Source organism: Montipora foliosa, chromosome 6 (genome assembly GCF_036669935.1).
Source record: "Montipora foliosa isolate CH-2021 chromosome 6, ASM3666993v2, whole genome shotgun sequence".
Lineage (NCBI taxonomy): Eukaryota > Metazoa > Cnidaria > Anthozoa > Scleractinia > Acroporidae > Montipora > Montipora foliosa.
In genome coordinates this window covers 45,023,722-45,049,958 of record NC_090874.1, presented here as the reverse complement: position 1 = coordinate 45,049,958, position 26,237 = coordinate 45,023,722, and the positions used below count along the sequence as shown (strand labels likewise).

The window sequence follows — 26,237 nt, the reverse complement described above, 5'->3', positions numbered from 1 at the left end:
TCAAAGAATTTTTCTCCGACTCTAAAAGTGTTTCAAGTTCAATTTCCAACGAACCAATAAAGTCATGTTTACGAAGGTCCTTTGAAGTGAAGTTAGCAAGATCGAAAATTGAAAAGCGAAGTCTTGGGTTCACTGTTTTGTTGGCCTCAATTATGAACGTTTCTACAAACTAAAGGGGAAAAGATTCATATCATGACAATAATCGCGGAGTAAAATATATAAGAATTAGATAAGTCAAGGTAACACCTGTTCAAAATTGACAATGCATTCTTAATTTAAATGGTCAGTGAATAAATTACTGGAAGTCAAAATTAACGCTTCACTAAAAGTTTCCATGACCGTTCTCTTGTTACACTACAGGGGTTTTCACACTAAAATTAAATGTCACTTTTTCCAAAAATAGGAACAGTTACATGGTAAACATTGATAAACTGCCACTATTACGGACACCAAAGCATTTCACCGCGATAATTGCCGCGGATTGGTGTGTGTCGGTATACCCTGGTTGAAAAAGAGTAAATCTTTTAGCATGAAAACAGACGATTCTTGCAATAACACAAGGCTCGCTTCGTTACTAAGAAATAATAAAACTGAGAGAACTGAATTCACTGCAATTTGTAATACAAATGAACGTACCTTTGGATGAAAACAGTTTGGTATGGATTCCGTTCTTCCGTATTCCATCCATTGACCAAGCCTTTTGACATACAACACACACATTGGGTCACTTTTGGTACATGAATCCAACAAGACAAGGTCGGTGCATTCTACAAACAATTCTATTTTGCGTTTCTTTTGAAAAGCGTTCGTTTTTAAAGTGCCATGATTTTGTACCATGCGTCCGTCTCTAGAGTTGAAATTCAGAGCTTTTGCATGCTCTTCAGCAGCTACTTGGTGATTCCTCAAACATGGCGTCGACTTTCTTTTCTCTTCTTTTAGTGCCATAACATCTTAAAACTGACCAAAAACGGCAACAGATTAACTTCACTAAAACAAATAATTACAAAACAAATCAGCGAAGTCAAACCTTTTAGTTCTCAGTGTTTGAAGTACAATGAGAATGAATTTGCGTTTTTCCAAGCAATTGTATTAATATACCCAACATTGCTATAGTTAACATCACATTAGCACCGGTTTCATTTTACAAGAAGTCACCTGTTTCCTTCAAGCCCCCTCATTTAGACTAGAAGACGAGGGCCAAAAAATTTCGCTTTTTCTTGCTACCGATTAATTATTTTCCATAACGATTACCTGAAACAATTAACAGATTATTTACCTTACTGGAAATTAAACACCGATGCGTTTGCTTTTTCGGGGTCTATTTTTTAGTTTCTTATATTTCGTGCTATTAATTTATGCATGTAGTGCGGCTTAAATATTTTAACATCTACAGCGACTAATAATGTCTCTGCTGTCTGCTCTGTGGGGCTTTGTATGAGTTATTAGAAGTTTTGCTTCATTACCACGAAGATCCTTGGTTCGATGCAGGTACTCTGTACACACTGAGCTAACACATAGTTTGCTGTCTTCACGGTGTATTTTTTTAGCTTTAGAGATGAAAGAATGTGTAAACGGCATTTACATTGTTTCATGAAGGATAGTCAGTAACTTCTGGACGATATGGAAATTTAGTACCGCGAGGAGATGTCAACTTCAAGTTTTTCGATAACACCAGTGAATTAAGTAACAGATGAACATGTCATTAACAAAAGATGAAATCTCTTTTCTATTTATTTTAATATTCTTGGACCAGCGCTTGCATCGATCTTCTAAATCACGTCAAACGAGAACTGAACATACATTTAGATAAGATATTTGGATAAACAAGAGCTTTTTAAGAGAAATTTATTTTCCTCGTAAAGATAAAGTCGATATAATTACTGTTTTCAATTATGTCTCTTCGAAGGTGAGGCGTTGTGTTTATGTCTTCAGGCAATCATAAGACGGGTAATTATAAACACAGCACATAAGCGATTATTTGGCGATTCCGATCCTGCGCTTTTTCCCTTTAAAATCCGAAATCGATATGGTCAATGCCTTGTGTCTTACCTTGACCTCACTAAAGCCTGGTTCTCATATGACGCCGAAGCACCTGCGATATGGCCGCCGGCACTGCCTGGGATACTGTTCCGATATGATAACAGAACGTCGCCGGATTTTTTGGCGATCTCAGTCTTTACCGCCAGCATGCCTGCGAAGTTGATTTGAGTTCAACTTCGCAGGCATGCCGACGGTAAAGCTCTGCGATGGCTCCATTTGCCCGGCGGCGCATGTTCTCATTCGTCTGAGAAGTATTCCAGGTGGTAGCGGCTGCTACGTCGCAGATACATAGGCGGCATATGAGAACCAGGCTTAAGGAAAAACTTTCAAAGTTTGAACGACAACAAGAAGTTTCAAATTTTCTCTTCAGTAGAACACACGCGATTACTGTGAAACGTGAGACTCAGAAAAGTTCACTCCTTCACTCACTTCTTTACAGAGATGCTTGCATTCCACGTTGACTGCCTTGAACCCACTCTAGACAAAAGTAGAAAAAAGGTCGCAAATCCGCAACCTTTTCAAGGTTTCTCTCTTTGAAATGCCAGCGTGACAAGCAAGTTTTATGCTTCTAGTTCCCAGGCGTCTCGCGTCCATCCGTTGCGGTTGAGCTAAGAATAAGGAGTACATAGTAGCACTTTAACAAACAACAGAATCGAAGACCTTTCCCCTAGAGACATAACCGTCTCTCACATCGATCAATAACTCTTCTCTCGAACGATCCAATAGCATACTACTGATAAGAGGTCCCACGGAGGTACAAATCACAAATGAGCAGCTCCAAACACCAATGGCTTCATAGCTCAGTGCCTCAGTTGTTTAAAGGGTCACAGCGGCATTGCGAGGTCACGGGTTCAAACCCCGTTGAACTCCTGAATTTTTTAGGCTTCTCTACGCAATTGCTTTCATAACTGCGAGGATCTTGGCTTCAATTGATTTCATATCCGCAGTTCAATATATGATTCAAAGTACAGTTTTCGACTCCGTTTTTGGACTTTGGACTTAATTTTTCCAGGTCGCGCATTGCTCTGTCTCGTAGAGCCTCGTAGAAGGTTACGTAGAAGGCATCTCTTCCTTCCTTCCAGACGCAATCGCGATGACCACTAAACCACGGAAGACTACGTGCCGGGGTAACGGAGAAATATGTATTAAAGAACTGTGTGCAGGACCGGATACGAGTTTTTGTGTTTTGCTTGCACGCAATGCAATGAAATATGAGTATGACTCTGTAACAGATATCGTAATTTTATAATTCTTCCAGTATTGTTAAGAAAAAGTATTAAATATTTTTAAGTATCATCGTAGAGACTTGCAAAGAATCTGTTTTCTTGTTTTCATTGGAATGAATGCCGTTAACAACAGTTTTAAAAGTAAACAAATATCTTTGATCGCACTTAACCCTACCATTGTATCACGGAATGTGGACTGTGGACTTCGGAATACGGAATTCAAACTGGATATTTACCAAGACATTTTAACATAAAAAAACCTACTGAAATACTGTGAACTTAAAGGAGGCTATCCGTTGCCTCTTGTTTCATACAACATTTCGTTAATTTAAGACATTTCGGTGAGTCATTTATGACGTCTCCCCAGGTTCATTTTTCCCTGTCGCGATAAGAAAGATTTTGGAGGTTTGAGAGCACATGGTCGATTTTGATTGTCAGACAACCTTTCATTCGTTATTAGCGGAATAAGGCACGAAAAAAATGTAAGTATCGATCGACTTTGACTTCAGCCTTTTGTCCTTTGTAATTCGGTCTTTTTTTTTTTTGCTTTATTCAGGTTTACAGTTCAGCGTATATCGAGTTTATCTTGTTGCCGCTTTCTCGTTGTGGACATGGGGTTCCTACAGATTAACAGGGGCATCCAACGAATCTGTTCCTCACATTATCTGTTCCCCAGAGGAATCTTGCTGGCTGGCAAAAATACAGATGTTTCGATTAGCTGGCTGGGAAATTTTGTTATTGATAGAGGTTTTGCCTGGGAATTACTGACTTTTTCTAGCATTTCAACCCGAGCTGGCTGTAGAAACTGTGAAGACTGAGGACGACTAAAAAAAAAAAAAAGAAAAAAAAAAAAGAACCCCTTCCCTCTCCCACAGAGTAGTCACAAACATACAACGGCTGGTCAGAGTGATTGCACTTGCGGAAAAAACCTGTTTTGTCCAGGTTTTGTCGCTTTTGTTCGGTCGTTTTGGATGGAGGGATTTGAAAGGGCGCGGAATTCCTGGCTGGGAAATTAATTTGATCAGCTGGCTGGGAAATTTCCTGTGTCTTGCTGGGAAAAAAGGAACAGATCATGTTTTCCCAGCAACACTAAAAAACACCTGAAAATGCCTTAATAACATTTATTTTCATTAACTGGGGTATAAATAAGAATACATTTTACAACAAATTGGTCGTTGGGTGCCCCTGGATTAATTTGGGTACGTCTACTGTATAAACCAATAACATACATGTGAATCGTAACAATAGACGTGGTTTTACTCGGTGAACTAAATGGCGACCTTAGTAACAATATTTATCGACAAACACAAAGGTGTAATACATATATTTCTACAATAAAACCATCTGAAACAATTTTACTTGTATAGCAATTACCCGTGAAAAGGATACGCCGGACAAGCAGTCCACTAAGTGACCTGATTATTACATCCACTCCACATCTCTTCAAAAGATCTGGCATCCAGAGACCACTTTATCGTGTATGGTGTCTTGATAAAAACAACCGAAAGTCATAAACACAGGCTTATCACAGCACGAAACGTGAGAAGTGTTAGGTTAACTTTTTCAAGCTGAATCGACAAATTCAAAATGGAGTCCTCTGGGAGGGCCATGGTGGACTAGGGAGAAACTCCGGATTGACTATAATGGGGTTTCATTTTCAACAGAGTTCTCGACAGAGTTATTAAATGGGGTCGCAAATTGTCGGGATATTGGGGGGAAGACAATTCTGGGTAGTAGGATTTCAAAATGGAAAGATTCGCGGTAACAAAAGTATTTACAAAAAGAAATGTAGCCCTGTTGATTTAATATTAACTAGTTGCATTAAATTCCGTTTTGAAATTACAATTAAAACTTTAAGGCTTTATGTAGGGTCTATGCATGAATAGAAAGTGACTAAGTTGGGGTCGCTAAAACTCCATTCACCCGAAAGTGACTAAGATGAGGTCTATAATTGGCCATAAATACACTATAAAGGTGTAGGGGTTCTGAGAGGCGAGCATTGAAAAACAAGGGGTACGTGACAATGAAGCCCGGGGGGGGGGGGGGGCATGTACTCGATATAACCCTGGGTGGGGAGGTGCGGCGCGGCCCCTCATGGTATACCCCTAAATATCGCTGATATTCCTATCCTCTTTAAGACAGAATTCCGATTTTTGATACCCTGTTTAAGACAAGGACTCATTTTATCACCAGTAGTAGTTTTGGTATTAAATTTATTCTTGCTAATTAAAGTTTACTACCCACCTTTTTTGCCCGCTTTTTTGGGAGTAACAGGAAACCCTTTTTTTGTAAACTGATAAACAATCGATTACCGGGCTATTGTTATAATAGATTAAAAGTTGCGGTTACAAGTTGTGTGGCTTTCCTGTTGTGTAATTAATGGAAATTTAATTTGCCTGGTATCAATTGCAAAGTCAACGGAAGTCAATATTAGAGAAAAGATATCCAGTTTAAGACAAAAATTGATAAATCGATACCCTGATTAAGACAAAAAATGATAAATTCGATACCCTGTTTAAGACAAAAATCCCGAAAAACATACCCTGGCTGGACGCACGTCCCCATTAAGCCCTTATAAGGGAGTACCCGCCCCGGGCAATGAAGTTATTGAGCCCGCTCAATTAACAAACTCGTTAAATGGCTACTTTACCACCATAGTACCAAGCCTGTTAAACCCTGGTTACAAATGTAACGAAGGCAACGCTCTCCTACGCAAAAACCCCAGGCCGCAGTTGTTCAAAGGATAGATAGTGCTATCTGCCGGATAAATCACTATCCACTGGATATAAACTCAATTGGTTTTGCTAGTGTTAATCCATCGTTTGAACAACTGGGGCCTCGAGACTAAACGCCCGTTTAAACGGTTTCAACATTTGACCAACGTTCGTTCGACAAAAGTTGAACTGATTCATGTTGGGCAAATGTTGGACGCAAAAACCCGTTCACACGGTTCCAACATTTCGCCAACAAGTTCGGGAAATTTGATTGCGAGGAACTAAGAACTAGAAACCAATCTCTCTCGTCCAGATAAACTACGCCATATTGACTTTTGCGGCATGATGTGCGCATGCGTTTGTTCTAACAGATTGTTCAAACGGCTTCCAACACCATTCAACATTTTCGAGAACAAAGGAAAAGTTGAATCGATGTTGAATTGAAAGTTTAAATCGATTTAAACTTGATTCAACACGCTTCAACAAGCTTTCAACATTTCTTAAGCTTTAAAAAATGTTGGACGACCTGTTCAAACGCACCGAAGATTTGGTTCAATAAAGTGTTGAATGCACGTTGAAGCAAATGTTAAAACCGTTTAAACGGGCCTGAACATTCTGTCAAGAAAAAGGGTTGACGGAGGTTTGAAAGTACTTAAGTCAATTAAACCCATCAAAAACTCCAGGTCCTGCTGACATACGAAGGTACTTGAGACTACTGCTGGCCACTCTATCCGGCAAATATTAATAGTTATCAACGATGAAATGATATATATGAAATGGATCATATATGAACTGCGTTGATTCTTTCCTCACGGGAACATTAGAACCCACAAATGACCAGCTCCCAACGTCAGTGGCTTCATAGCTCAGTTGGTTAGAGCGTCGCACCGGTATCGCGAGGTCACGGGTTCAAACCCCGATGAAGTCCAGAATTTTTCAGGCTTCTTTATGCAAAAATTGCGTTCACAACTGCGAAGATCATAGCTTCACTAGATTAATAGTTATACTGCTGATAAACTTTTTCTTCGAATTTGGGGTGCTTGAAAATAAATTTAAAAATGTAAGAATTAAAACTGAAATTCACAGGTGGCATACAAACTGACAGGAAAAATTACAGGCCAATCCACATATCACCTGTTATCTCAAAAATTCAAGAACTTGCATAACATCATCAGGACAATTCGCTTACTCCAAATCCACCTCTACTCTTCTCCATTAATGTAAATTAATGTCAAGGCGCTCAACTCCGGATCGAGTGATCCGGGTTCGGGGCCTGGCCGGGGACATTGTGTTGTGTTCTTGGGCAAGACACTTTACTCCCACGGTGCCTCTCTCCACCCAGGTGTATAAATGGATACCGGCGAAGTTAATGCTGGGGGTTACCCTGCAATGGACTAGCATCCCATCCAGGGGGGAGTAGAAATACTCCTAGTCGCTTCATGCGAAAGAAACCGGAGATAAGCGCCGGCCTGATGGGCCTTTCAGGCTCGTAAGCAGACTTTACGAATGGAAATGGGCAATGGCTAAACGAAAAAATTACATGGGATGTGTATTTCGAACTAAGGAAGGCTTTCGATGCAATTTACCAACTGCCCTCGTCACTACGTGACAAAGGTAATTTTTACAGAACTTAGTAACCGAACTGGATCGTTTATCGAAATGCGCCAGTTGCCATCTGTCCGTAAAATAGGATTAAAATCGGGGCTTTACGTGAGAAACACCATACGTACAGTTGCAAAGAAAAAGAAACATACAGTAAACACCCGCATATAAGAACAAGTGGATTAAGAACATCAGGCTGAAATTTGGCCAATAAAGCACCATATAAATAAGAACAAAGTCAGCCTGATAAATAAAACATGTTCTTAATATAAAGGGAAATGACATTAGAATAAGGAAAAAGTACAGTACAGTAAGTGATCAAAGTAATTATGGTATTCAGGACCATTACAAACTTAGAAATATATTTTAAACAGGCTTGTATGTCAATTAAACCTCTAGTAATGTACAATTTGAAGTATTTGTGAAACCAATTGTAAGAATATTTTAAGAACACTTCCAGGCTGATTTCTTACTAAGCACCCTTTAAATAAGAACACGATCAGCCTGAAACCTGAAATCAGTGTTCTTATATGCGGGTGTTTACTGTATTTAGGATTGGTTCTTGAATCCACATATTCGGAGATATTCGGTGTTTGAGTGGCCAATCAGAGCACACCTTCAACGCTATCAACTGTTTTAGTATATGCAGAAACCCATAAGGGTTGAAACGTGTAACGCCCGTTCACAGCTTCCGAATATTCAGTGCGAACTTATTGGTTGAATGTTTCAGTGCTGAGTACCATATTTGGAAACCCCTCGCTCTTGTTGTTCCAAATATGGTACTTAGCAAATTGAATATTCAGAAGCTTGTTTCCCAGCACACAAGGGGCCGTTACACGTTTCAACTCTTATGGGTTTCTGGTATATACTAATAAACTCTTAGGCCCGATTCAGACGCAGTACTTTTCATGAGCCGAACTTAATAAATTGAAGTACATGAAAAGTTCGGCGTCTGAGTCAATCATGAAGAACGGCTATTTCGGTTTTAGCACGGCTGCGGATCGGCTTTGATTCAGAATCGAACTATGCACGTGTCTAATTTAATGCATAAACCATTATCATGTTTTGCCTTTCACTCAAAAACCGCTGACAAAATGAATAGCTTTCCTGGGAAATGGATTAGGAACGGCTGTGGATCGGCCAATTAAGTTCGAAGTCTGAATCAACAGACATACAGTTTTCTTAATTTGTGTCGGTCGAAACTCGATTTAAGTTCGGCTCATGAAAAGTACTTACTAACCGAGCGCGAGTGCCCTACTGGGTAATATCGGCCCGAGGTCGTGCCGGTACGGACCGAGCGCAGCAAGGTCCATACAAAAATGATCGAGGGCCAATATTCCCCAGTAGGGCCCAAACAAGTGAGGATAGTAAGTTGTTTATTATATGGCATCGTTTCTTCTAGCCATCGGACACTTCTCCACTTGGTGAATATTCGTAACCTTCGTCTTCCGTCAGCGAGCTTTGAACGCTAACCTTTTACATGTAAAACTAAATTCCGCTTGTTATACTTGTATTGTTGTAATGAAAAACTTAAACTCCGCTTTTTTGAAGCTTTTTGTGTTTCGCTCAACTTGAATTTCCCGGGAGAGAGAAAAATTCGGAAACGGACCGTTTCCATGGTAATGTTCCGTTCTGTAAAACAAAGACCAGCCAATCAGAGTGCTCCATTCCGCCTGACAATTGTTTGCCATATAATAACAAAACTATACAAGTTCGTACACGCTGGCATAGACCCTTTGCATAAATGGCAATGTACATCCTAAGCCTCACATTCTTGTGAAAAATCCTTTGTCTAGAAACATAAGTACGAGGCTAAAGATGTACAAAGTATTGTTATTCAAATTTAGGCACCATATATGCAAAAGGCCTATTGTAAACTAATCTTCATTTAATGACTACAGGCCTTTCACGGACTGCCCTGATACAACTAAAAAGCTGTTTAAGAACACGACTGTCGGAACTAAAACGGGGAAATGACTCAGTTTCAAGAACACACGGAGGATCGGTCCGATCGGCTAGGGGTGTGTTCCTTTGGGATGATCCGAGAAAGGATCACTGATCCAAGATCACTTGGATCATACTGCATCAAAGGAACCGAAAAATCCTTTCCCAGAGTCGATTAATCGTTCCGGACCGCTTGGACAAAATTTAAAGACGTTAGTTTTGTGGAATAGATTTTCTTTCCCTATGTATTCATATAAAATTACAACAGTATATAATGTCCTTTAATGCCTCCTTAAATGTTCTCAGTACCACTAGAAGCTTAATTGGCTAAACGAAGAAAAAGTGATGTGGAGAGTAAAATTGGAGCTAAAGGTCTTTTTTGTGGGAGGAGGGAGGGGAATTTTAAAATATTATTAGTAGACGTAAGAACACAAAAGCAAGGCTCTAAGTCGGCCCTTATTGTGCTGCAGACGTTTCAGGGCAGTGGGCTACAAAAACCCTCCCTACCACCTGAAGTCTTAAATGTCAACAGTTGCTTCAGGGTAGTACCCTGGGATCTTCAACCTAAGCCCACCAGGGCAGGGGTGCAAACGGATCACATTTCAGACTTCACATACTGGGCCCTTTAGACGTCCATATACCCTAGGTGCGATGCATACCTGGCCAGTTGATAGTAAACAGTTAATGAAGAAAAAGTGAAGAGGACGACTTTTTTGGTCTGATTAATTCATAACAGTACCTTGCAATCTATTTCGAACAATTCCCCAGATCATTAATTTAATTAGCTCCTACAAATTAATTTTTGTATTGACCGAGAAATTATAATCTTCAAAATTTCCATTCGTCTAGTTTGTAAATGCGTCGTCTCTGAAGCAACAAATGTTTGACAGAATACATGATAAAAACAACAAGAAACCTATAAAAATTAAAAGCTATAAGAAATTTACAAATCTACCTGGTATTGCGATGCACTGATAAAAAAATTGGGTTGTATCTTCATCAGCTCCAAATCCAGCCTGCTATACCTTTCCTCTCCATACAAGTTATTCCCAAATGACCCCCATTCTTTTTTGTTTGCACTGAACAAACAAAAGAATACGAAAGAGGCAGGTATTTTGAAACACAGCGAATTATCCCAAACACAGCCTACAAAATCAGTTTTTATGTACAATTTAGTTTACAAAGAAAACCCGAGATCCACTGTCTGTCCAGGCTCCAAACGGACAATATGGGTGTGTTGCCGAGGGGCACCATATCGACCAGCGGACACAGCATAACTGCCAGGGGCTACTTCTACTTGCACATCTTCCATTCTTTGAAGCTTGAAGGCAAAGTTCAAAGGTCAGAGTAACAAAAGAAACAAGTGCCTTATTTGTCCATGGATGAACACAAACCAACCTCAAAAATGCATTACTTGCAGAAAAAGCTGAGCTTGTGTGTTTCACAGTAACATCACCATTGTTCCAGTTTCTTTATAAACAGGACTGATAACTAACTGTAAATGGGTGTTGTCCTCAGTGGCATGTGTGACAGAAATCAAGTGAGGCCTTATGCTACTGTAAATTTGATGGATGGTGGATTAAGAGAACCTTTGCTGATCAACAGAATCATGAACTTATTTTTGTGTTCATAACCCAGGCCACTCTCAGAAGGTATCGGCTCGGCTTGGGCCAAGCCAATTTATGCATGACATAAATGCATGGCCGGTCACAGTGAAAAACGAATGTTAGAATCCTACAAAATCTACACTCTGTGGCAGCCATACTGTAGAATATGGCATGTTAAAATTGGCCATCATACGTAGCAAGTGATCTATCTGAGTGAGACAATAAAAGCAAATTGGGGCTATTTCCCAGACCTAACGACATTCAGTATTGTCGGAGTGTGAGTGTACATTTTACAGTCAAAGAAAGTTGATTAAAAAAGCGATTTGTCTTGCAGCACACCAGATGTAAGAGAACTGACAGCTTAAAAAATGTACTTACTGGGTGTCGCCGAGGAACCAAGTTATAATCTTGTTGATGGAATCTGTTGCAATGGTTGTCATCCTGGGCATTACATTCCTCTTTAGCCCTGCAGTTAAAATAGCGCTAAGGATGGAAATGATATTGTGCAAGTTAGTTCCAATATACTCATTCAAGAATTCAAACTGGATTAAATTTCGATAAACACTTAAAAATCAAGATATGCGAAATAAGTCTAACAAATGTTTTGATGTCTACATGAAATCATTTTCAAGCAACTATGAAAACTTCAAGTGACTAGTAATTTATACAAGTGAAGAGTGATGGGTTTAAACAATCTACAACACTGCATATGTTAATATTATTATTAATATATGCAGTGTTGTACTTAACACGTAAGTAAAATAGTTTTGCATGGATAGCATTCAGTAAAACACTGCACATAATATATGTTAATTTAAACCTATCACCCTTCACTCTTATAACTTAGAACGCTTTCCAATTGACAGAACTGACCGGCCAGTTCAGGAGTATGGAAGGACTGTCTCTACGATGCCTTTCAATTTTTTTTCAATTTAACACCCCTAGAGGATGGACCTCAAGATGATATATACTCCTCCAGAAGAATACTTGGGATGGATACAAGTATACAGTTAAGTATTTACAAATATTCCTTCATTTTCTTTACAAACTGACGGGTCTGACCAGCCAGTTCTGACAAAAAGAAAGCGCTCTTAGTCACTTGAAAATTATGTCATGGCAACACCAAAACATTGCATTAAACTTATTTCACTTATGTTTATTCTTAATATAAACTCAATAATTCTTAATCAAACAAGTTACCACATCACCAGAATACATGTAACTTACATTCAACAATCTAGTTACAGTATTACTCTGAAAAGCCTTGAAATGCCATTTAGGGAATGCAATGGACTTCTGTTACCTCTGCATTTGAATTTATTCATCTATGTTTGAAGTACACAATATTACATAGATCACATCCACAGTAGTTCAAATAAGAACCTGGTAGCAGGCAGAACTACCTGATTGTGAAGAGGTTATCATATATCTTTATCATATCTTTCTTTACCCTCGGATTTTAAAGTAGCATGGTGTGGCTAATATCTGTGAGCATTTACCCTCCCAACCAGGACGTACCACAGAGGACAGACCACAACACCAGGAATTCCATGCCCTACTCTTTATGACTAGTGTGTGGGTTCTTTTACGTCCCACAGGGTTCTGAACATTATTCACCGAGCTTGAGGTGAATAATTGTTTTAGTATATATAAATTACATATGTGATTATTTGAAAAATATTCATTTTGGTAACACAATATTATTCACCCTTTGACACTCAAACCGGCCTAAACCGGTCTACGGTTAAACTCTGTCTAACGCCAGACGATTTTACTCGTCAATGGGGAGCCCCTGGGAGTCAATGGGTCAAATTCTTCGTCTGTCACCCCGACAAAACATCTTGTGGCCATTTTGCAACCAATCATTGCAGAGAATTTTCAATAATCACCTATGTAATTATTCTAACGAAGGGTTGTGAGACAGGAACGATGGTTTATCATCCTTATCCCAGAAGACTAGAGAGTGACTAGCCATGTGCAGATGTCATTACAGAGGCAGCACTTTCTCCTAAGTTATATCACTACCCTGAGTTTAGGTCTGGCCGGATTTTTTATCCTGTGACCTCCCACACAGCAGTCTGATACTCAACCAACTTATTACCCACTTGAGGTAATTCCACCACAGTTGAAAATTTCCACAAACAATTCAATCATTAAATTTGTCATAAAATTGTTTATACTTACACATTTGTCATCTCAACAATGTTTTTGTCAATGCGGAACATCCCAAATATAATACTAATGATTGGCGAAGAGAAATGACTTGGAATGTGTGTTTTAAGGCACTGAGTGGACTGCGGTTTTTAATACCAGCAAATAACCAGCCCTTACCACTACCAGGTAGCTCAATTCAGAAGCTTACCTTGCATTGTCTACTGGTAACATTCATATATTGTAACACTGTGTCAAAGGCATCTTCTATGGTGGTGTAAACTTTTGGCTCCTGTGAAGTTAAAAACATTCCAACAATAAACTCTCCTTTTAATTCAACGCCAAAACTCAAACCCTGATAAAAATAAGTATGAGACGTACCTCTCCTTGTTGTGGTCAACACAAGAGAAAAGCACCACTGAATTTGATAAACTATACGGCAGATTAAATACCTCCATGGAGTGTAATGAAGTGTTTCTCTGTGGTGGCCACTCAACTTTCCTCAGCAAAGCCTTATTTAGAGTGGACAGACCCTGTCTTCCTGATCTACACAAAGTACAATGCAACCAACTATCTTCATCCTGAAATACACAAACCACAAGTTGCAAAATAATCATTATTCAACAGATGTTTCCAAAGCTTAAATTCTGACGCAGGCTTGGTTGATGTGCTGCGGCAGCTTGACAATTTTTCCCACTCTGAAAGCAGTTCTAAGGGCATAGTGTGGGATTTGGAACGTATTTAGACAGTAAAACAATAATTAGCAGCAGACTCTACAAGGGAGGTTAGGGAGTCTAGACGTATGCTTGGCCAAAAAAGGTTGAAGGCTATGATCACTGAAATTCCATTTCCCAGGTAATATAAAATGGAGCAAATACAAAATAAAAAGTAGGAACTGTTTGTTCAATTTTAACACAAGTCTTAAAATTATATTCTCCAAAAGCAACAGTACTACCATTAAAAAAGCAAAAAAGCAATCAAGTGAGAAGATTGGTTTCCGTTTGTACATGAAATCTATCTTAAGCCGGGATAAAATTATTTTGATTTTTTTGTTTTTTCTATGTTCTCAGCAGATATGTAAGCTTAACTTAAGTCAAAATTGCGTTACCGAAGGAGTCACTAAAAACCCTGACGCTAAATAGGAAATGCGAGATAGCTGAAATGGTTTGCACATGTATCACTTAAAGTACTACAGTATAAAAGTATAACACGACTCACTGACCTTTGAGGGCATCGTACGGGAAACTTCTTGCTCCGCGTGAAATTTTTCTTTCTTTCCGTTGCTGTGTTTCGTCTGATGTACGCGTCGTACAGGTTATACAACGCGCAAAACCGCGCAAGGTCAAACTATCCCCTTGGAAGGGAGGGGTGAGTAAAGCAAAGGAAAAAAGAAAAATAGAAAAGAAGACTTTCAAACACTCAACATGTTAATATTGTAACTTTGAGTTTTCAATTGATGTTGCGGTTTCGTTTCGTTTTAAAAGTTTAGAAAGTCGGGCTGTGTTACAATTTTTTTTCTCTTCATGTTATGTGTCAGCGGTTATCCATATGCGCCCTGGAAACTGCATGGCAACAAAACAAGCACGGCACGCGCTGAATCTAAAAACACTGTCATTGATCAAACGTTCGATTTCAACATGGTTAGCCCTTCTTATGGGGAACACGTTGTTCCACTCCGTGGAAGGCCAACAATCTTCGGAAATGTTTACGAGAAGAACGTTGTTTTCCTACTTGACACTTCGGGATCCATGTATCACAGTCTGGATGTGGTCAAGGAACATTTGCTGGAGATACTTTTCGCGCGTGCGATTTCCGGCCGAGACACCATGTTCAACATCATTGAATTCAACGAAGAAGTGAATAAGTGGGCTGACCGACTAGTCTCTTGTACACCTCGCACAGTCAGTATTGCCAGCGAATGGATCCATAAACTCACTTGCGGAACATCAACAAACACAATGGAAGCTTTGATCGAAGCCTACGAGGATGAAGGCATGGACGCGATATATTTAGTAACCGATGGCTTACCCGATCGAACTCCTGCGGTCATACTGGAGAACGTTCGTCGTCTTCATAAAGGAAGACCTATACACGCCCTGTATCTCACGGGAACACACTCTGATCCCGCAGCCAAGGAATTTCTCGAAGATCTGGCAAAAATCACCAAGGGATCATTTCACATTGTGAGCTTAACACTCTATGGAAGAATTCAGAAAGTGTCTCCTATATTCAACCAAAAAACTGAATTCACGCGCCATTACGATGGCGAACTCTTATCTCCAAACCTCGCGACGGGATTGAGCAGCTCCAACACTTTCCTCGAACGTCCAACATCTGCACCCCCAGCATCCGGATTTGTACCGAGGGTGTATGACCATTTCCCAAGGGTATATGATCCCGAGGGTTCAGTCACTATCCTTAAGGCCCCTCATGGATCTGTACCTATTCCATACGTTTCATGGAATAAGTACAACCAGGAAAGGGGCACGTCAAAAGTCTTGCAATATGCTGATGCTGTGCTGGCATCCCGTGGGCTGTCGACGAAAAATGGTGAACAGCCTTTCAACAAGAGCAATGTTCCTGTCGCAGCTAGCATAATGAAGGGCATGAAGGTGTTGGCACGAAAAGATTCTGATGGTCTTTTTTATATGGCAACAGTCAAAGAACAGGTATAGCAACAGTTTTTCCATAATTTGTTCTAAACAGGCACACTTTACTAACCTGGCTCTCATGGTTTCTCTTGTTCATGTACCGTGAAGAGAGCAGAAGAAAAACCAGGGGTTCCAGGTTGACCAGATAGTGCAGTCCAGTGCAGTGCAGTGCAGTGAATTATTGTTGAAATACGGGTGATGGTGAAGAATGGATGGATTTGGAAGAACGTTAAAATTTGAAACTCTCCACTGATGTACTCTCAATGTTTATTAATATTGAAGTATAGTTCCATTCGCTTTTTTTTTATTATGGACCTTAACAGTAGTAGGGCCAGAGGTGGGACCCTTTGACCCCCTCCCTTCGCTGCTTTCCTCAATAAAAAAAAAACAGATCTTGGATGACTAAAAAGTTTTGGATGCTGCTACTCTAGCATTGCTAATTAAGAGTTTCTGTGCTCTACATTTAGGGAGAAAATGGTACCTTTGTTGTTGAATTTGGTCAATGCCTGGCCCTTCGCAAGCCACATCTACAGGAAGTTGCACTTTTTGATATGATTGCCTATAAAGATGCAGTTAGACACCATGTGTGTATTGGAGACAAAGTGCTTGCTCCTTGGCAAGATGATGGACGTTATGGACCGGGAAGTGTCCTAGATGGAGTTGACCGCAGGGATGTCCAGACCAAAGGTAATCACTTGCATTCTCTCTTGCATTTTTTTTTATTTTTTATTTAAACATTTATTTAAGTTTGCCTCAAGAGAAGAGGCAGAAGTTTGCCTCAAGAGCATACACTTTGCTCATCTAGGGGTCACACTTCTAAATAAATTTTACATCAATAAAGAATGCATAAGAGCCAGACAATTACGAAAATGAAAATGCTGAAAAGAGGTCAAAAGTGTTAATCACCTTTCTTGAAACACTTACTTTCAATAATAAATCTTTGCACTTGAAAAAAGAATTCCTTGTTCTTATCTAATGTCAAAAGAGATGAACCATTTAAAAAACTATTCAATAACGTTGAATCGGAAATATTTGACCACCTTTCAGCAAAAAGAGTCACAGCACAGGTAAGCAGGTGAGATCTTAAGGCAGCATAAAACGGGCATTTGATCAAATAGTGTTTAACAGTCTCATGATCGGCTCCACAAAGACAGGCTGGAGAAACTTTTTTACCTATTCTAAACAAATAATAATTAAGTGCAGATGCATCAAGTCGCAGGCGAGTGTGTAATACTGAGGAATATCTATCTATTGAAAAGTCAAACAGGATATTATAAGGCCCTATATTGAAATAAATTTTCAATTCTTTTTTAAAAGACCCTATTGACTCAATATTTCGTATTTCTGTACTGAGTTGGTTCCATAAAGCAATAGCGGATGGGAAAAAAGAATTTCTGAAACGTTCAGTACGAGAAGCAAAAAATGAAAAATTAATAGAAGAACGCAAGGAATAATGTGTTCTTTGAAAAGCTTGAGACGATAGCAAATCAAAAAGGAAAGCTGGACAATAGTTGTTTACAATCTTATAAAATAAAACTATTCTATTAATAATTCTCCTAGTTTTCATACTTTCCCAACCTAGTTCCTCAAGCAGGCGTTGCCTGCTAGTTCCTTTTACAGCACCAGTCAGGGGCACCCAACGAGAATATAGTTCAAAACCACTTAATATAGCATTGTTAAACGTATTTTAGTATTTAAACGGTAGATATAGGCATATTTTTATCCCCTAAAAAGTTTTCATCTGTTCGGATTTCTTAGCTGAAAGTCTAGTGATCCGAAAATTATAGGAATCAAAACTTACCTTTTCGAAAATTTTAGCCAGAAAAAAGGCTCCCGAAAATTCTAGGTGACCTTTTTAGGGTAAAAATCCGTTAAAAATGGGCAATTATACCATTTTTCAGATGTTCGAAAATCCTAGGAGAGGCAGGCAAGCCAGACATTTTACAACAAATGTTCCGAAAATTCTAGATCTCAAATCGTCTTCCGAACAGATATTTTCCGAAAATTGACGTTGGGTGCCCCTGACCAGTAACCACTTTGGCCGCTTTGTATTGCACATGCTCGAGAAGATCACTCTCAGTATCAGTACAACCACTCCAGATAACATCTGCATACTCCATTACAGGACAAAAATAAAACAATGATCACAATTAGCAGGCAGGCTGAAAGTTCCCAAGTCAACAAAGAAACCCGGCGAATTAGTAATTATCAAATCAAGGATAGTCTCACCAGATTCTGTTATTCAAGTGATTCGTTAATTATCTGAGAGAGATTATTACATTCCAACCAATGATAGAGCAAAGAGCCAAAATCACTGCACGCTGAAGGATTTCCTGGGTCGTAATGGCCATTAAAATCACCCAATAAAAAAACAAATGTATTGGGTTCAAGACCGATTTGGTCGAAACACGCTTGTAGATTGTTCAAAAAACTGCAACTCAAATGCAACTCTCTTGCAACTCGCTTGCAACTCTCTTGCATTTGTTGAAGGTGTAGGAAAATGCCACTATTCAAGATACAATGTATAATCATACAACTTGGTGTAATGGGCAGGTCAGCAAGATTTGATGGTTAAAGTATGCGGCTACATTGTAGCAGCTGAACGTTCTGTGTTTTATGTATTGTACCATTCAAGTGCATGGAATCTTTTTACAAAAATCACACCTCCCAGTTTTGTATGTCTTTATTTTTGCTAAACAATAATAATAGTGTGTCCTAGACTCCCAAGTGAAAATCATGTAATTCTTTGTTGACAGGTTATGAAGGAGGCGAACTTCTTGTAGCATTTTATAATGGCAGAACTGAAAAGCTATCACCAGGGGTAGCCGTGAGAATCCCACTTACTGTATTTGATCGCATAGTGACAGAACTTCAGCTGCCAGAGTCCCAGCGGAGAAAAATCCGGTTAGCCACAGACACATCAATTCCACCTTACCAAGGAAAAACACCTCCTCTTCACACAACTTGGCAGCGACCATTCAGTCCACCAAGACATTCCAAACAAGCCACACCTGAGAACAATCATAAAGAAGCTCTAAGCAACAAAATAAAAGCACAGCTTGAACAAAACAAACATTTGCTTGAGAAATTGAAGTTTGACGAGACAGAAGAAATTGAGGATGATTTATCAGCTACAGATGATGAATTAGATGTAACAAATACAAAACCAGAACCTGAAACTTTTGATGTTGGTGTGGGAACTGAAGATCTTGGTAAGTGTCCTCACCAAAAACATGTCTTCACAGTGGGCAATTTTTTTAAATAATCATTTCTTGCTCCAACTAAGAAGGCCTGTCTAATTTTGTTAACTTTGTTCTTAATTCCAAGTGGTCAAAGTTCTTGGGACTCTGGATGAGTCCTCTCTCTTTGTCAATAATTTTGTTTTGGATTATCAAGTCCAAAGTGTAGGAAGAAGGCATACACATAAGTGTATGCTTCAAAAGAAATCACATGAATGAAAGTTACTGTAGCCTGCAGAACAGGCGGATCCTCGCGCTTCGCACCCGCACATGAATCACACTGGCCCCGCTAATCTGCCTGTTCTGCAGGCTAATGAAAGTCAACTGTATGACTGTAAATTAATTTCCATTAAAATGGGACTTCACACTCTTCAGTCAGGGATCCATAGAGTTTTCTGGACTTGCATATTAATTCCCAGGAAAAAATACAAGTGTTTTTAATGTGTATATTGCATGGAAAATCTCTAGCTGCAGCCCACCAAGATGTTTTTTCATCCTGTCACCCGGAGTCTTATTTTAACTAAAACAACCAGAGAAAGTCAGCATTCTGCAAAGCCAGCTTGTCCTACTTATTCCTTGTTTTTAAGATATGATACAACAGGCAGATCAAAAAATATTGCTTGATTCAGACTGATCTCCAGATATCACCTTAGAAGCCTAGTGCTAATCTTTTACCTAACAATAGCTGTGGTTACACATACCTTGGGTTTGGGGCCTTCTGGAGGGTAAATGGCTTAATTGGGTTTGGTTCAGCTCAGGTTTCATGTTACCTTTGGGGATGCGGTTACACAGTAAAAGACTCCCGTCAGGATAAAATATAATTAGATATGATTTCACCAACCTTGCAAATTAGTTCTGCTTTATGATTGGCCAAGCCACCTCAGGGGGCAGATAAACCGTACTTTTCAATTCAGGAACTGCCATGGGAAGTTCTTTTGTTCTTTTTTATGTATCCAAGGAAATAACCCTAGGGCAGTTTCGGTCTAGGGAAAGCAGTTACAGTTACAAGTTTTGTACTTGCCGATAAACTAGTTCATATGACTCATTTTTCTTTCTAAAAAAAACACAGATTTTAGAAAATACACAGATCCAGTGATCCCAGTTGGTACACCACTTTCAAAAAGTGGTGGAAGACCCGAGACTAAAAGACGTTGGCGTTGGTGGAGCTCAGGTGTTCCTCCAAGGCCACCAAGATTCAGAGAGACTGTATTGTCCAAGCCTCTTGAGGTACGGGCTGACAAAAACCAGCGTCCAAGGCACCAGGAATATCAGAGTGTAGCAGGTGTTCCATTTCCACCAGGCACAGGTAAGGAAATACCTTTTTTTAAGCTCATACAGCTGCTGATAGAAAATATTTCAATACTACATTCCAACATCATCAGGACCTACTGGGTTTTCCTTTCTTTCTCAAGTTTGGAAAGAATGACGGGAACAAGGGAACTCAAGCAAATTTTAAAGGGAACAAGGAAACCTCCCCCCCCCCCCCCCCCCCAACAAACAAAAAGCAGGAGCTCTGTTATGTGGTCAAGGAACAAGAAATGTTCAGTACCTTAAAGGTTAGGGTATAATTGAATATATTAACATTGTTTTGTTTAGCAGAGTACCTTCATTATGTCTTTGATTTTAAGTTGACCGTGATGCATGTTCACTTTTGATAAACGTTACCAAGTGTTTCCTTCTGTTTAACCCCCTACCTATTTATAACAATTCAGTTAGTTACCGGTAATATGTTTTAAAGTTAGAATTTCCATAACTGCTTATATTTACTTAACAAGGAGAAATGGGGGACACTTATTGATTTCTATTGGCTAGATTTGTAGACATCAGTGATGGCTTAGAGACGGGCAAGGGAACACGTTTTGATGCTTATCAAAATCGACTGCAACTCATTACATGCAACCCTGGATATAAGTGGACATATCTACGTTTTTACTCTGTATAACTTGAGATCAGGCATTCAATCATTAAGGTTATTTTATCGTTGACTTCTCGGGAATGAGGACGTCATCACAGGTTAATAACAACAACAAAAAACTTTAATTACCAACACAGACTACAGTACCTACAAATAGCACGGCTAGACTGTAATCAGGGCAGGTAATTTGAAGACATGTCGCCTACATGCTTCATATTTGTTTTAATATTTGTATCCCTGTATTCATTTGATAATTTGGGTTGCTATTGTCATCATTTCCAGATAGGAAATTTCAAGATGAAGATTGGCATCCACATCACCAATGGAACAACGCTGACAGCACAGCAACGCACTCAGCTCCACCAAAATTGAAGCATCTTGAATACCAGTCATCTAAGGGAGTACCTTTCCCACCTTCAACAGGTACGACCCTCAGTGTTACAAAAAAAATTGTTTAGCACGGTTACCTTATGAACGCTCAAAGGGTGGCGCAGTGGTGAGAGCACTCGCCTCCCGGGTCCCCGCGTCATAGGTGGGTTAAGTTTGTTGTTTTTGTTTCTCTCCTTTCCTCTCAGTAATTTAAAGACGTTAAGTGTTTGTCCACAGTCGAACACATGACCTCCCTCACGGAAGTCGGATGCCCAAACAACAGAATTTGAGTTAGACTGCGAGCAGTCTCTCTCGTTTGCTCTAAAATCGTTTAAACGAACGCGTACGTTGAACTTTCAAAATGGCTGAAGCTGCGGGTCGAAAAAACAGATAACGCCCGCAATATTTGCGACCCACGGCTTCAGTCATTTTGAAAGTTCAACATACACGTTCTTTTAAACGATTTGAGAGCAAAGGAGAGACTGTTTGCAGTCTATATTTTAGTTTACCAAACCACTGCAGGCTCCCATAGGACTAGCTTGTACCTTACAAAATGATTCCCGATTTCGATGATGATGATAATGAAGTAGAAAGAGAGTCAATCGAGCAAGCATGACTATGATAGAGGCGTTAAAAAATCCAACTACACCAGACCTGTATGTAAAGCATGAAAAAGTACTTCCAATAGACCCCCTTTCCGAGTTTTCACCGGTACAATTGTTGTCCGATTTTCCAGACAACAAATTCAACACTGGCTCCGATGGGAACTGGCAACCTGAACAAAGTGCTCCAAAACTCCAGCGATCTTCCAATTGGGAGGACGGCCTTGGTCATGGCGACATAGAGAAAAATAGAAAAGATAGGAAACGGCTTGAAAGCAAGAGAGATGCAAACTATAGATATCATGAAAAAATAGAGAGAGAATCGATGGAAAAACAACAGAAAGAACAAGCTAGGCAAGACTACCACAGGTGGGTTTTAACGGTTGGTCTGCATCTCTTTAAACTTCTGATTTCATTGGATCTTTCGTAATCGCAGCCAGGAGCTCATCAGTTCGGCTCTTTCTGGTGCGATGGGACAAGGGTCAGTCAGTATCAAACAGCAGATATTACTGATACACGTGGTTAGAACAAAACCAACCAAGGATTCCTTTGGTCGCTTTGTTTTGGCTAACATAACGTTTGTGAGTTAAACACGTGCTTTGTAATACGGCTTCTGATCTTTTTCGAGTTTTTGTTAGTTTTTGTTCAAAAACGGCTTTCGATCTTATGCTGATTGGCTCACCATATTATTAAGTTAGTAGTGTCGCTTGCCATTTCTGACAACGATCGCGTTAATTCAAGTGATTTTCCAATACTGCGTGATATAAAATGGGTGAAAAAACGAGCGGTTAAAACGATTTTTAGTTCGTGTAGAAAACCCAGATGACGCAAACACAGAAGGAACAAAACCAAGCTGACTTTATTATGTCCAGTATCAAAAGGAGCAATCCCAACATGACAAAATGAGCACGAATTTACTTGTGTAAATCTTAGCATAAACTCAAAGAAGGGTTACGTTTTTACAAACGTTGGCCGTGTAGCACTTATATTTCAACAGACGTAACTGATTAGAGTGTAATGTGAAGTGCTAGATTTCAATCCCATATGAACCATGTGAGCGTTAGCCCTACTAATGCAAATGGGCCCACACAAGGGCAGAGAAAAACTCTGACCAGGGTGGGAATTGTAGCTCAGTCGGTAGAGCAGCGGTGATCTAACCCGAAGGTCTTGGGTTCAATTCCCACCCTGGTCAGAGTTTTTCTCTGTCCTTGTGTGGGCACATTTCCATTAGTAGGGCTAACGCTCACATGGTTCACATGGGCTACAAAACTAGCACTTCAAATTACACTCAAATCAGTTTAGTCTGTTGAAATATAAGTGCTACACGGCCAACGTTTGTAAAAACGTAACCCTTCCTTGTATTTGTACATGTTCATTGCCGTGACTTTAACATCTTCAGTTCCCACGGCCTTCTCCCGTCTGACCTTGTAGCTCAGTCGGTAGAGCAGTGGTGATCTAAGCCGAAGGTCGTGGGTTCAATTCCCGCCCTGGTCAGAGTTTTTCTCTGTCCTTGCGTCGGCACATTTCCATTAGTAGGGCTAACGCTCACATGGTTCATGTGGGGTACAAAACTAGTAATAACTAGTCTGTTAGCTTAACTCAGTCGAGTATCTGAACGACTTGTTTGGTCACTGGGGAAGGAATTCAAACAGGCTAATATTTGATATCCTACTTTCTTGGAAAGGAGCGAAGAGACAACGTAAACAAAGACTTCTTGAGTCCCGAGCCGTGTAATCGAACCTACGCCCTCTGTAAAACTAGTCACGTGCTCTAACCAATGAGTTGCAAGAACTTCTCGTGGCTGAATGAGTCGTTTATGTAGGTTCTTACATAAATGGTCATCGGGCGCGAAGTGTCATGTGAGAGTGATATTGCAGCTATTGTTTGTGGAAGTGGTATGTACCCTTGAGAAAGATAACCGATGAATATCCACTGGAGATAAGCCAAATTTCCTCGCCTCGCGGGACTGTAGCAAAGAAAAGGCAATATACACTGTTTTGGTTGTCTTTCGTAGGAAAATGGTCGGTGAACGAAACCGTCAACTTGTTGAGCAGTCGGTAGAAAGAGCACGGCAAGAAAGTGACAGAATGGAAACTAAAAGGCAAGCAAGTGAAAATGTTTGCAAAAAGGAACGAGAAAGGCAAGAAAAGGCTGAGACGTGGAAACACTCGCGAATTGAAGCCAGGAAAGAACGGAGAACACAACACGAGGAAATGGAGAACAGTTACGAAAGGGCAGCGCAAGAATACGAGTCACAGAGACTGGTAAGAAATAACGAAAACTATATAGTCTTCTCAGCTTACTATATAGATTAGTGAAGTCATCGTAGCCCAATGAAATGTCATGAATAAGAGAAAGACCAATTTCCCACATAATCCTATCCTGCAATCCATTCTTCTTCCCCCGAAGGTATTTTTAAATTAAGGCGGCGCTCAGATAAAAGAATGCTTGACAACCAATCGTCGTCTTGATCTTTTCTCACAGCATTCTGCTTACAGCATTACCGTGTGTAGTGACCGTTCGAAAGGCAACTTCCGGATTCTAGACGCGCACGAAATAGAGCAACGACGAACGCTTACTACACAAGTTACTCTTGAAGTTAAGCATTTTTATGAATAGGATTATGGGAAACTTTGAAGATTTTCAGTCCTCTTTAGTGGGGTAACATTACTCTGGGAGTGTGTATAAATGAATTTGAACCGTGTGCATTCCGACTGATCTTTAAAAGGGGCCTCAGGAAAGGTGCTATTGCGCAACAGACGGCTATACCGAGATCAAGGCATTTTCCCTTACAAATTGAGTCGATACTGCTACATGGGTTGTTTTCTAATAGTCTTTTCTCCCATCGGAAAGAAAGGCTTATTTTCAAGTTCCGGGAATACGGGGAACTTAGAACCAGTGACAAAAGCGATAAGCTTCGAGTTTGTTTGTTTTTGGTTTTTTTTTTTTTCAATGTTGTAGAATGCAAAAAAGGATCGCGAACAGAAAAGAGTTGATGCACATCATGACAGACTGGTAAATGAAAAAAGAATGGAGAATGGAAGAGAAGAACAGATGAAACAACGGGAAATTGATCGGCAGAGCAAATTGGACAAGATTAAAAACACAGCAGAACGAAGGAAAGAAATGAGGATTCACATAAAACAACAAAATGAACAGAAATACAGAGCAAGTATTCTCCCGTGAAATCAAGTAGGCAAAAGCCTTCTTGTGGGTTCCGTTCTTAACATACATGTACACAAGTGCTTTGTGGACTTCGAAAAACTTCGCGGTGCATTGTGGGAAGTCTCAGCAAGCTATTAACGATAAGCAACGGCTTTCATGCAATATAATTTGTAGAATTTTCCATTGCATGGTATGATTAATAATTAAAAAGCCTTGTTCCGAGGAAGTGAAGAGAGTACGTTCTACCGGCTTTTCAATCAGTTTTATTTTGTCACACAGAAAACGTTCTTTTCTGGCAAGTTTTCTCTTCCATGACGTCAAGAGATAACTTGGACCATTTTTAGCACGCTGACCTGAGCCACGCAATCAGTGCTAACTAGCCTACGACCGCAGACGTATTACCGGCGGCGAAACGACCACCGGAAATACGTCTGCGTTCGCAGGCTAAGTGCTAACGTAAGCTCAGTCCTTTGAGCCGGGCGCCTTATCATAAGGCGCGCGGTTCAGGTAGACTGTGGTCATTAAAGTCGTTAAACGGTCTGGCACCAACTTACCTTGAGGAGCTTATGAAGAGGAGACCTATGAAAAGAACAAGGGCTGATGGCAACAATGACTTGGTGATCCCCGCCATCAAGCATAAGTCCTTTGGAGGAAGTTCAGTGGGCCATGGGGGACCTAAACTATGGAATACCTTACCGAAAGAATTGAAGACATGCACGAACATCAACACTTCTAAGAAATTGCTAAACACATTTTTATTTAAAGAGGGCTACTTGCAGTAGTTATATACAGAATGTGCATTTTTTTACTTTTTTATTCATTTACTTAATTATTCTTCTTTTCTAAACATTTTACATTTTTATCTTTGTAAATACCTATTTTTTTTTATTTTCTTTTTTCAAGATTGTGAAGCGCTATAGAGTAATATATATATAGCGCTATATAAATGTAATAAATTATTATTATTAATTATTATTATTATTATTATTATTATTAACTATTAAACGTAATA

The 26,237-nt window shown here is 39.7% G+C and overlaps 3 protein-coding genes across 5 annotated transcripts in view; 1 reads left to right on the top strand and 2 right to left on the bottom strand.

The window, feature by feature from the left end:
• Positions 1-2,609, bottom strand: part of LOC138007485 (copine-1-like) — a 15,241-nt gene extending 12,632 nt beyond the window's left edge. Inside the window, exons 1-3 of one of the 3 annotated variants that reach the window (XM_068854435.1) lie at positions 2,470-2,609; positions 637-957; positions 1-169 (exon numbers count right to left, since the gene is read on the bottom strand). The exon at positions 1-169 is cut by the window's left edge and continues 238 nt beyond it. In XM_068854435.1, the coding sequence (XP_068710536.1) occupies positions 1-169; positions 637-945 (478 nt within the window). In that variant the 5' untranslated portion in view covers positions 946-957; positions 2,470-2,609. Of the gene's footprint in view, positions 170-636; positions 988-1,027; positions 1,150-2,469 lie in introns of those variants that run through there. The other 2 variants (XM_068854436.1, XM_068854437.1) reach the window with 2 other exon arrangements.
• A 7,138-nt stretch (positions 2,610-9,747) lies between these two features.
• Positions 9,748-14,657, bottom strand: LOC138007482 (A-kinase-interacting protein 1-like). Its single transcript, XM_068854432.1, has 5 exons — positions 14,507-14,657; positions 13,737-13,865; positions 13,496-13,576; positions 11,512-11,616; positions 9,748-10,847 (listed from the first exon to the last, which is right to left on the bottom strand). The coding sequence occupies exons 1-5, from the start codon at positions 14,516-14,518 to the stop codon at positions 10,704-10,706; spliced, it is 471 nt and encodes a 156-aa protein (XP_068710533.1). The 5' UTR covers positions 14,519-14,657; the 3' UTR covers positions 9,748-10,703.
• A 75-nt stretch (positions 14,658-14,732) lies between these two features.
• LOC138007480 (uncharacterized) lies at positions 14,733-26,155 on the top strand. Its single transcript, XM_068854430.1, has 8 exons — positions 14,733-15,953; positions 16,403-16,622; positions 18,692-19,147; positions 20,244-20,480; positions 21,372-21,512; positions 22,195-22,429; positions 24,075-24,324; positions 25,022-26,155. Exons 1-8 carry the CDS (start codon positions 14,808-14,810, stop codon positions 25,244-25,246), a joined length of 2,910 nt encoding a protein of 969 aa, XP_068710531.1. The 5' UTR covers positions 14,733-14,807; the 3' UTR covers positions 25,247-26,155.
• Positions 26,156-26,237: the final 82 nt, after the last annotated feature.

Excerpts from the sequence above, each read along its gene's own strand:
- LOC138007482 (XM_068854432.1), bottom strand. Across the intron at positions 11,617-13,495 it reads TTACCAGTAGACAATGCAAG|CGCTATTTTAACTGCAGGGC; the intron begins GTAAGCTTCTGA and ends TTCCATCCTTAG. Across the intron at positions 10,848-11,511 it reads TGGTTCCTCGGCGACACCCA|CTTCAAAGAATGGAAGATGT; the intron begins GTAAGTACATTT and ends TTTGCCTTCAAG.
- LOC138007480 (XM_068854430.1), top strand. The coding sequence starts at position 14,808 with ATGTTATGTGTCAGCGGTTATCCATATGCGCCCTGGAAACTGCATGGC. Across the intron at positions 19,148-20,243 it reads TGTGGGAACTGAAGATCTTG|ATTTTAGAAAATACACAGAT; the intron begins GTAAGTGTCCTC and ends AAAAAAACACAG. Across the intron at positions 22,430-24,074 it reads GCTAGGCAAGACTACCACAG|GAAAATGGTCGGTGAACGAA; the intron begins GTGGGTTTTAAC and ends TGTCTTTCGTAG.